At 36.5% G+C, this 10,985-nt stretch overlaps 1 protein-coding gene across 1 annotated transcript; it reads right to left on the bottom strand.

Annotated features, from left to right (window-relative positions):
• Positions 1–8,854: 8,854 nt before the first annotated feature.
• LOC124136664 (forkhead box protein B1-like) lies at positions 8,855–10,506 on the bottom strand. The gene has a single exon (XM_046502634.2). It carries the CDS (start codon positions 10,234–10,236, stop codon positions 9,286–9,288), a length of 951 nt encoding a protein of 316 aa, XP_046358590.1. The 5' UTR covers positions 10,237–10,506; the 3' UTR covers positions 8,855–9,285.
• Between the last annotated feature and the right edge of the window lie 479 nt (positions 10,507–10,985).

Raw genomic sequence — 10,985 nt, 5'->3', positions numbered from 1 at the left:
AAAATAAAATGACGTCAATTACCCATATATTATATATGATGAAAACAAATTCTAAAGAAATATGGTTTCACAAAGTCTTTTTACGGCCTCCAGCCAAAGTACATGCATGTCAGTAGTAAATATAGAAATATGACGTCTTCTTATGTGCATTTTTTACAATGGACTGGTCAAGTACAAAAGTGTATTATGATTTCAGTGAGTGAGTGAGTTTGGTTTTACGCCGCTTTTAGCAATATTCCAGTAATATCACGGCGGGGGACACCAGAAATGGGCTTCACACATTGTACCCATGTCGGGAATCGAACCCGGGTCTTCGGCGTGACGAGCGAAAGCTTTAACCACTAGGCTACCCGACCGCCCCGTATGATGATTTGAATATGTATGATGACCAGCAGTTATGTATAGGCCAGGCCTATATGCCATTATACATATAATAGAACCAATTTCACTGTTAATGGTGTACATAAGTATACTTTATATGTCCATGTTTACCATATAAATAAATGTACTTTAGGCTGAATCCCTTACGTACTAAATGAGAAATTTGAACTTTGAACTGTCATTTAACATATTGCTGATTATGATATACATGTTGTGGCATCTTGTCGAATAAAGGGAACGAAGGAGAATGCACGTACATTTGGGTTCTATATTTGATCATATGAAATTTGACCACATAATGGTGTAGATGAGTCGTCTTCTATACGATATACGAGTCATAACGTATACCCCATTTTGGAAAATGATTTTAACATACAACGATACTGACAACGAAAACCATCTAACAATGATCACTTTATACGTTAGGGGGCGCCACTCAACATTTTAGAACAGGGTGCCGTTGTACAAAACAATCTTAGCGCTACGTCTATGTTAAGGTGTAGGAGTTGCGATCAGCAGAGAGCTAAGATCGCTTTGTACAGCGGCACCTAGAACCAGTCCGTTCTGTTCCGTTTGATGGAACTATGCAGTATCTAGTAAAAAGCTAATAAAGAAATATTGTCGGGCTTAATCCCTTTCTGAAACCATTATTCATACTTTGCATTAACTGAAAACGTTTAAAATAAATTTCAGTTTATATCTGCACACTTATCAAGATTAATTGCATGTGTTGTGTAGGCCTAATCTGTAGCTTTGAATTGACCATGTTTATTAATACTATGGATTTACGGTGTCTTGTTCGCTTCGCATAAAACATATCCATCTTTTAAATATATTCTAAATGCATCATTTGAAGCATAAAACGCTTTAAAAGATTCACCATCACATGTTCGAATTTCAAATTTATTCACGATGCATTTATTAATTCAGCAGCGTTTAAAGCTAAAATGTATTTCATGATATTTTATTCATCAACCGTCGAGTTGACTGTCAGAATACCCGAGTTTGTCACAATACCAGTCCAAACTCAAACAGAGCAAACACTCACACAATTATGCAAACTGTTCTCATTATGAGTGATGTTATCACCTTTAAACCTCATTCAAAGAATGTTTATTCAAGATGAATAAGTAAGGCTTGAAGCTACTGTCGGAAGCCCGTTTCGTTTTAACTCTTTTTGTAAAGAAGTCGCAATACTTCTAATTTCCGGTGGTCCTCGATGTTGAAACGACACCGAAGCATGAATAGCCGAGGGCCGTTCTATAGCTTAGAGAATGCTCGAACTGTCGCTAGCTGTGAAAGAGATGGGTAATCTGTAAAGGCCTTCCACTGACCTCAACACAAGTGTATTGATATAAACACCCTCTGAAAGGAAAGTGCTGTCGCATTTCATTTGATTAACAAAGAATCCAATTAGATGGTTTTGGAGTCAGAATACATAGCCCATCTCTATTACCCCGCTGTAGATGGTTATTGAAAAGAGCGCTGGGTTATTTAGAATAATAAGAAGCATCTTCGCATCTTTAGCGACACAGTAGCCATAATTCAATATTAATTGTATAAATAACCACATAATCGGCATTTAATGTACAAACGCACTTTCGTAATGTATGATATCATATTTTCATGGCCTCGTTTCACGTTTCATCATTTATTCGGCCTGGTATAGAATGAAGGTATTATTCATTGTCGGAATACCCCAATTACCTGCTTTGTGTGTACAGCAGTTATTGAGGTGGGGCGTTTATTTAAAAAATGCACATTTTCTGAAGACATTTTATGTATCACAATGGAATTCATAAAACTAGCTTCTTCAAGAATTATTTTTATGGCATAAACGTTATCAAAGCTGTTATTCATAAACTTTACAACGAATATTGTAAACTATCTTTCCTGTAGGTTTTCAAATATAATAGAATCTCCTGTCAATGTCTACAGGAGTGGTTACGGGTTGTCGAGGTTTGACATAGAATACCAGTTTTATTACATGAATTAATTAATTACATCAATTAATTAATTGTCAGATGATTAGAACTCACATCACAAACACTAAAATTCTTAAGATGCCTGATTTATATCATCGTTGTATCGTATGAGTTTTTGTCATAAATGTCGATTCACATTTTCCCGGATTTGTGTTGGTGTTTCTTCGCTGCGCAGGGATAGGAGTCTATTTGACACATCTTAAAACTCTAAATAAATATCTTTCCTTACTGCAACATCAGTACCAGCATCTTGTCTGAGACTATCTAATAGTTATCTGAGCAGCTATGTGAAGTGTTTACGTATGTCTGTTTTTACTGTTTTTACATACACAGAAAACAATAATTTCATAGGCGCGGCACGTTATATACGCGTCCATTATTACAACTTTTTAATTCAGTAAATATTATAGAAATATTACAAGTGTATAGGCTTCATTTAATATTGGAACTAGTCACAAAGTTTCAAATATGTACGTCACCATTACGGATATATAACAAGGCTCAAGCAATTATGAAGTGACGTGACGCAACATATTGTACATAAGATTGATTGCATTTGCTTTCAAATATTATTTTAGTAAACACACACGAGAGTTATAAAACCATGCAAAGAGTTGCGATATACAGGTAAACTACTTTTTATCAACAAACGACTATCCTAAAATACCTCCGTCGCTTCTCAGCATAATACTGATATGTTCCTATTGTCCTCCTGTAATACTTTCATAAAATCTTCACCAAATTCTCGTGTATATTGATCAGAATGACCACCCCCAAGCGAGCCGGTCTGTGATTTATGTACATATCCATGTACGCTCTTATTCCTTCTCCCCATTACATGACCGCCTCAAACTGTGTAGATATTAGTGTTCCCGGAATAGCAGGCCTCGTAGGGGGTCCTGTTAATGTCAATAAACGACGTGCATGTGCTGCTTCATGTAGCCTCAATAAAAGTATTTACATACATAGTATGTTATTCACACGATAAAAATGTCTATTTTGAAAAAATACGATCATTTTCGTGATACTTAATTCAAATTGGACCGAAGGGATCAAAGGGTGTAAAGCATTGTCAATAAACAGGAGACAGCCAAGGATAACTTCATGTTTACTGTTTATCCATGTTTATACGTTTCGTTCTTGATCAGAGTTCTGATTATCCCCGTGTTTAGTTATATGGATAATCTGTCCTTTTGGGGGGCCCATTAGCGATTAACGTGTTGTTAAAAGTAGAGAAACTTTCAAACTATATATAATATGTGTGTGTGTGTGTGTGTGTGTGTGTGTGTGTGTGTGTGTGTGTGTGTGTGTGTGTGTGTGTGTGTGTGAGAGAGAGAGAGAGAGAGAGAGAGAGAGAGAGAGAGAGAGAGAGAGAGAGAGAGAGAGAGAGAGAGAGATGTCACATGTGATTATTAATATCTTTGTGTTGTAAATGATTTTAAAAGTTGTTCGCATCTTAATAAATTACGACTCGATATATATAGTCTTGCAGAGGAAAAAGTTCTGATTGAGATTAAATAAATTTATTTGTGTATAAATGTTTATGATCTAACATGACATAAGCGATGCAGGTGATGTTATGAGAGTGTTGGAGAGAGGCTCTATTATCGAATATTGCACGTGTGATGAGATAGACATTGTGATAACGTAAAATGGGTTATTCATTAAACGTTCATGAAAAAAATAAAAAAAGATATTAAGGGGCAGAGCCTTAATTACCATGGATGTGCCATCCTGTTTGATAAAAAATTAAATGTAATCTGTTTAAGTGTCCTCTTACACAAATATAACACTTTCACCAATAGCACGAGACCAAACCATTCATAACAGCATGAATAGGTGCACTACACTCCATTGAGCCTAATAAAAATATACTAAAGTATTCACAGAGAACATTTGTTTGCTTTACCCTGGGATCGATTTCATGATCATTGTGACAAACATTTTACCTAATTACTTGTGCTAACATGCATCTCAACATCACTTTACCAAAGTCTAATGCTGATGAACAAGATTTTATTTGTTGTGCCTTGTTAGTTTAACCGTTTTTAACTGGTTTTAACCATTCGCCTGCGTGTGTTCGTTCTTCTCCGTGGTTATGTTTGCTGCCCTGACATCAACTAGACGCTAGCAATGCCGCAAAATCGTTATCACTCAATGACATTGGTGGTCATTTTTGAAACACTAAAAGACGTTGAAGGTAATTAATACCAAGTTATTTCGTTACTTTAGATAACTGACAACAGCTTATTCCCCGGATGAACTTTTTTCAAAAGAATGTAGCTTGTCTGTTTTCCCTATTAATCATGTTCAAAAAGTTTTTGAGATATTTTTATGCATCTGTTAATATTAGTCCATCGGGATTTTACCTTCTAATTATGAGCAGATGTTAAAATATTAAGATCAAGGAGTATTATAGTGCCGTCACTGCTATTTCTAAACCCGTTTCTTAAATGGATTTTTAGTTTTGATTTGACATGTACAGATTTCCTTTCAATATGACATTGCACTGCAGAAGTGTAGAAATAGGTAGGTAAGATGTCAAAGACGCAAATATACTCGGACTAACTTGGATTTAATATATATCTCGCATATACATGTGAAACATGTTCTCATACAGAGATGCAGTTTATGTTAATTCTAAGGGATGTGAGCGTTAGCACAAATTAGATTTACTACTGCCACTTTTCCAACTGAGCAATGTGGTCTGTATAATATTGAGTGTTTATGAAGGCCGTTTAACATCATATTGAGCTTCGGCTATAGATGATGTTAATAGCTCTTTACAATAGCTCAGTTTCATATCATTACTAGTTAATCATATGCTTCACTGCAGTCATAGCCATTGAAATAATCGAAGTACGTGTTATGAACATATTTTTTGTACTTTGTTCAATACAATTTAGTGAACATGCACTGTAGAAGCATATTCACGCTGTAATTATTTTTTGGTTTAAAAAAAATTCTTATTTTGTTTTGAAAATATCCACTGTTGCATATTTGTGAATGTAGTTTTGCTATCCAGGTCCATACTATACCAGAACGTCCATCACTGACTGAATTAGTTATTCCTATAAAGATAAACATCCTCGGAAAAAAATATAAATAAATTATAGACATGAAGAAGTCGTATCTGCAGGTATATCCCAAATAATTAATATCATATATACGGTTTTAATGAAGTTCGAATAAAAAATTAATATTAATTAAACTCTATCAACCGTAAATTATTTGACGCATGATTTAAACCCACGTGACTGGTTTTATTAAATTGTGTATTATCATATGATGTACATATGATAATTTAATGTCTTCGACCATCTGTCTTTAACCATGTCATGTTTGTTGGTTATCGTAACGACATCGATGAATCACATAACATGAATTCAAATTGAACCTATCACTGTTAAGCATTTTTAAACAAATAGTTTTTATTCGGTGCTTGCAGTATAAATCATATATTTAATTATTCTGAGGCAATTAAAACAGTATTTCCTACAAAGTTTAACATCACAATAGTTAGATTTCCGCGTGAGACTGCTCTTTTTGTCATCGAGAAAATATATTAATTTCGTGAACTGTTTGATCGTGATCAGGCTGGGGTCTTTTAAGTAGTAATTTTACAATTTATAATGGTTTTAGTAACAATGATTTTAAAAAATGCAGCTTCGTGATTAACGCCACCCAGAAGAAACATGATGTAAACATGTTTCCATAACCTAACATTTTCATGTAAATAACATCTCGGTGAGTTGTTAGTACATGAGATGACAGTATGAATCGATGTCATTTAAGTGAATAATGTCTTTATCAAGTTATCTCTTCACAGAACCAATTGAGAAAGTCAGTTCTTGTGACGAATACTACCCCGTGCCTGAGGGAACATCTCTCAATTGATTTCTAGCACCATACCGCTTAGCTTATCAAATTGTCGATCAACCCAATAACAACACCCCTAATAGACGATTTGTGACTGTCCCTTTTCAATTGTGGAAGCTCCTAGCAGGGTCCTTTAGCCCCGTTCAAGGGTAATTATAGGGGTAGTGATTCCTTCTTGATGTTACAAGCTCCTGACACTGTACAGCTGACTGTGAGATGGTGTCCCTTCTGGCGATAGTGTGAAAATGGAGCATAACAAGGGGTTGTGATTTGGTGGAGGAGGTTCACTGTGCTATCAAGTGCTAAGTAGCTGTTTGATTAATGTCGACTGCAATCGATTGTTGATGTTTTTATTAAAATCAAAGCAAATTGTATATGGTGTGTATGGCCTAATGTTGTTTTTCCTGACTGTCTTGGAGTGTATTGATACAGTTAAAAAAGGGGCTGCAGTTAATTTAAGTTTTTCATCGATGGAACAGCACAGGCAAACATGGTTGTATCAGTAGATACATTAAAAAGACACTTGACATACATTACTTAGGTTATGGTGTTAATATCCTAGTGGAGATTTTATTTAACTTATTTAAAATATTTATACATAAATGCATGTTATCTTTTAATTTGTATAGGGGAAATAGTTTTTAAATGCATTGTATCGTTAATTAGAGGAGTATTATAAACGTCTGTATATTCTGCCGCGAGCTGCCACGGCTGTCTGTAAACTGACATGAACGTTCTATAAATCTTGAAATGACATAAGTGATTCTGCCAAATAATACAAATTAACATTAACATTTTAAAGTTATTTCTTAATGTTTAAAAAAAATAAAATTAAGGATTAAATTCTACTCTTATTATATGTTGTACATATAAGATGAACAATGAATACTATATTGTATGAACACATATATCATAATAATTATTATATCATAAGAAATACTTGTTATCTGTTCATATAAATCAGAAATGTGAAATTTACCCCGATGCTAGCCGGACACAAAAATATTAATGGCGGTATACGTACAGGTCCTGATTTAAAACTGAAATCAAATTCCTTCTGGCTATTAAAACTAACAACGATAAAAAATATTACCCTTCCCTGAGAATTTGTTTAATACTTTTATGAGTAAATAATTTTACAAATACGCTTAATTCTTATACATGGTGTGTTAATGTTAAAATATCCTTAAGAAATTCAATACAATTTACATGCGACAAGAAGCTTATCGTTTGTCAGAAATGTCAAATCGTCGTAAGCTAGGACCTGACTTTTATTATGCCTTTAAACTGTCAGTGGTAGAGTCGAAATCCGAGAAATTGTCCCATAAATTTGTAAAACCCTGAATTGCTAATATAGAAGCGCTTTGAGCTCAGCATGCCTGCTTGTTGAAACAGGCATATTAGTCAAGTTTGTTGAAAACTCACCAGCTACATGAAGTGCAATAAAACCATAGCCGATTTGGCTGTCTGTCTTCCGCGCGCCGTATGCTTGATATAATTACACATTACCGCCTTTTCCCCTATCAATTTTCACAATATTTGCTCAAATAGTCCATGTGACATTACAGACCGTCAACGCTTGATATCATCATGTATCTAATTTGGGTAAACAGTAACGACAAATAAAGTAATTCTTGGTTAAATAGAAATATTGACCCGAGATAGCAAGGCCGTGTTTCCCGACCCCCGGGCGGTGCTAGTGATTCCCGTCCGTCACCCCTACAACCTTAAACAAACAGAGGAAAATAAAGACGTGTGTTAGAGATGAGGACCGAGGGAGAGAGCAAACCCAGCTTCTTCGCAGATTTGTAAAAGCCGGTGACAAAATCAAAATATTACCGACCCAATTTAAAAGGGCCGCCATCTTGCTTTGTTGGATCAGCCAAAAGAGGAAATTGGCGAATTAGGGACAAATAGAGTTATTATTTTCTCCCGCTTGTGCTCTGTATTTTATATTTTTCGAGTTTCCTGACTAATATTACCGTTTCTTTAATAGATTTTTGCACTCTGTGTTATTATTCAATCGATAAAATCATAGCAAACTTATTGAGTAATGACAACAATGGGTATAAAAATATTGAGATCCTGTTTCCTGTGTGTTTATTTTATGACAGTGCGGGCACTATTCCTAACATTTTAGTAGAATGGTTAATTAAGGCAGAAATAATTGGTTCAGTTAAATTACAATTATACAACATTTTAAAAATATAATGCAGACTTCCCTTTTTAATGGTAAAATCCCTTTAAAAAAATACCATAACATGATTAAACTTAAATGTATATACAATGTATCTAGATGTCCTATACACTTTGTTTTCCAAACTTCCAATTCTTAGACTTTTAAACAGTATGGCGATTAAAAAAATACAATAATAATACAAAATATTGAGAAGTGTTCACCAAAATAAGTCTTTTTTATTAATTATTATTTTTTGTGATGTTTGGTATATTTTCTAAATGCGAAAAAATATAATTGTAAATGTTAAGGACAGCAAAATGACAGATTCATTTCAACGGCAGGTGATCCTCAAGTGGGGCCCATTTTCCTTGTAAAATGTTTCCATAAAAGTCTATTATGAAATGAAAAAAAGAAGACATGTACACTTATGTGATTTCTGATAATACATTTAATTCATAATTTTATCATGTAGATAAATGCAACGACGACAATTTGTGCATATTCAAACTGCCAACATAAATGCGTTTTTTTTATAAACTGCCACAACATCAGTTTACAAAATTCAAATAAAAAATAATTACTCCTAAACAACACTGTCCAGTGCATCACTTCTGACAGAAATTCTGCGCATGTGGTTACCTAGGAAACATTTTAAGTGTTTATTTGTCGGTAGAGACGTTAGACAAGCCACTGTCTTACCTCAAAATACGACCATTGCCACATGGCGTCAGTCTTGGCCTTCAATAACCATACTTGAGTCCTTTGTTACTAACACAAAATGGCGAGTTTGAAACTAGCCAAGTGGCTGGTATTCACAGCCTTTCTATAGCACTGGATCCAGTTCGTTGACATGATATTTCATCAGCTCTCGGGGCCGGATGATAACACAGTTGAAGGGGGTATGGCTACCCGGGTGGGTAAAACACTGTCCACACTAGAGATTGAAGCGGGGGGAGAGAGGGTCGACCCCGAAACTGGAACATGTATCGATGGGTGGGAGGCGGGATGTCCAGTAAAAGCCAAAGCGTTGATAGGTGAGGGTTTGATCGGAACAGTAAAGTCATGACTCGCGGCTTTTAGGAGTTGATAGTCTGTTGCTAAACTTCCGTACCTCGCCGCTAAACTTGAGGACAGGGAAGAGAATGTTCCAGCGAGAGACACGGGTAGATCCCCACCCGTGTAGGGGGTGATGAGACTTGAGGGGGGTAGAGAGGAAAACTGACTTGCAAACGCCGGCAATGGGGGTGGGAAAATCGACTGCGGCAACAACGACGAACTTTTGTACTCAGGTGCGATGATATTCTCAATCCTAAAAGACTGTTTGTGTGGCTGGGTGTGTGGGGTGATTCCATAGGGTTGAAATCTCGACCCCGGGGCCAACTGGTGGAGGCGGATCCTTGCCTGTTCTTGAAGGTAAGCTGCTGTGTCTAGCCCGGCTTTGATAGATTCCGCAGTCGATGCTGAAAACGGTTTGCCCATGAGTTTAAACCGTTTCCTTCTTCTTAAAAAACTCCCGTTTTCAAACATATCCCCACAACTAGGATGGAGAGCCCAGTAACTTCCCTTGCCTGGGCGGTCGGGTCGGCGGGGGATCTTGATAAAGCAATCATTGAAAGACAGGTTGTGTCGTAGAGAATTCTGCCACCGTTGAGTGTTCTTTCTATAAAACGGGAAATTGTCCATTATGAATTTGTAGATATCACTAAGAGGCAGCATTTTTTCGCCGGAGCTCTGTATGGCCATAGCTGTAAGGGCGATATAAGAGTAGGGAGGCTTCTGTTCATCATAGCTGTTCCTGCCTGGTCGGGGCATGGTGCTCACTCGACTTGATTACACTCTTTAAAAAATCACAGACATACAGTTGACACTTTCGTCTTCAGGTGCACGAGCGTCTTCTTGATGGCTCACTGTCAACAGAATCAGTTATAGCAAGCACGCGAGGACCACATCTCTTGCCAAACACCGATACCAAACTGTAGATGCTGACACGAGTCAGTCGGGGTATTTCAATGAAATTTCTCCACTAATTTTTCTCCAAGTATTCCATTTTAGCTTCAGTCTGACATAAATTGCAAACATCTCCAGCCATCAATACCTCGGGCTATGTAAGCCCCACCCCTCTGGGCGCGACGACCAATCACAAGCGTGGGATCACACCTTTACACGTCAATCACTCCAGAGGCGGAGCCAGCTCGTCTTTCAACAAATATTTTTATTTGTCAGTGGGAAGTGGATACCATAAACTAAACCCATGCTTTTCAAATTCCAGCCTTCGGTTAGAGGGCATTAATTCATTTACACGAAATTGGGTATCACAACGGGAGGAGTCACAGCGATGCTGTTATTTCTACTCGGGGACAATAACATTACGATATATTACGCCAATCATCACGGTTTCACTGTAGACCAGTATAGCGTCTTGCGTAAGTTACAAGTTAAGTTATATTGGCTAGTCAGATAAAAATAACCGAATCACAATCGTGTTTATTTTGTCAGTATTGTTCGTCCAGGACTCGTCGTCTTACAGTGGATCAACAACGGTCAATTTCGTTGTTGTCCAA

This window comes from Haliotis rufescens, unplaced genomic scaffold (genome assembly GCF_023055435.1).
Source record: "Haliotis rufescens isolate VD_foot unplaced genomic scaffold, xgHalRufe1.0.p SCAF_1, whole genome shotgun sequence".
NCBI classification, from domain to species: Eukaryota; Metazoa; Mollusca; class Gastropoda; order Lepetellida; family Haliotidae; genus Haliotis; species Haliotis rufescens.
Note: the sequence above shows the minus strand (reverse complement) of the source record. Positions and strands in the feature narration are given on the sequence as shown.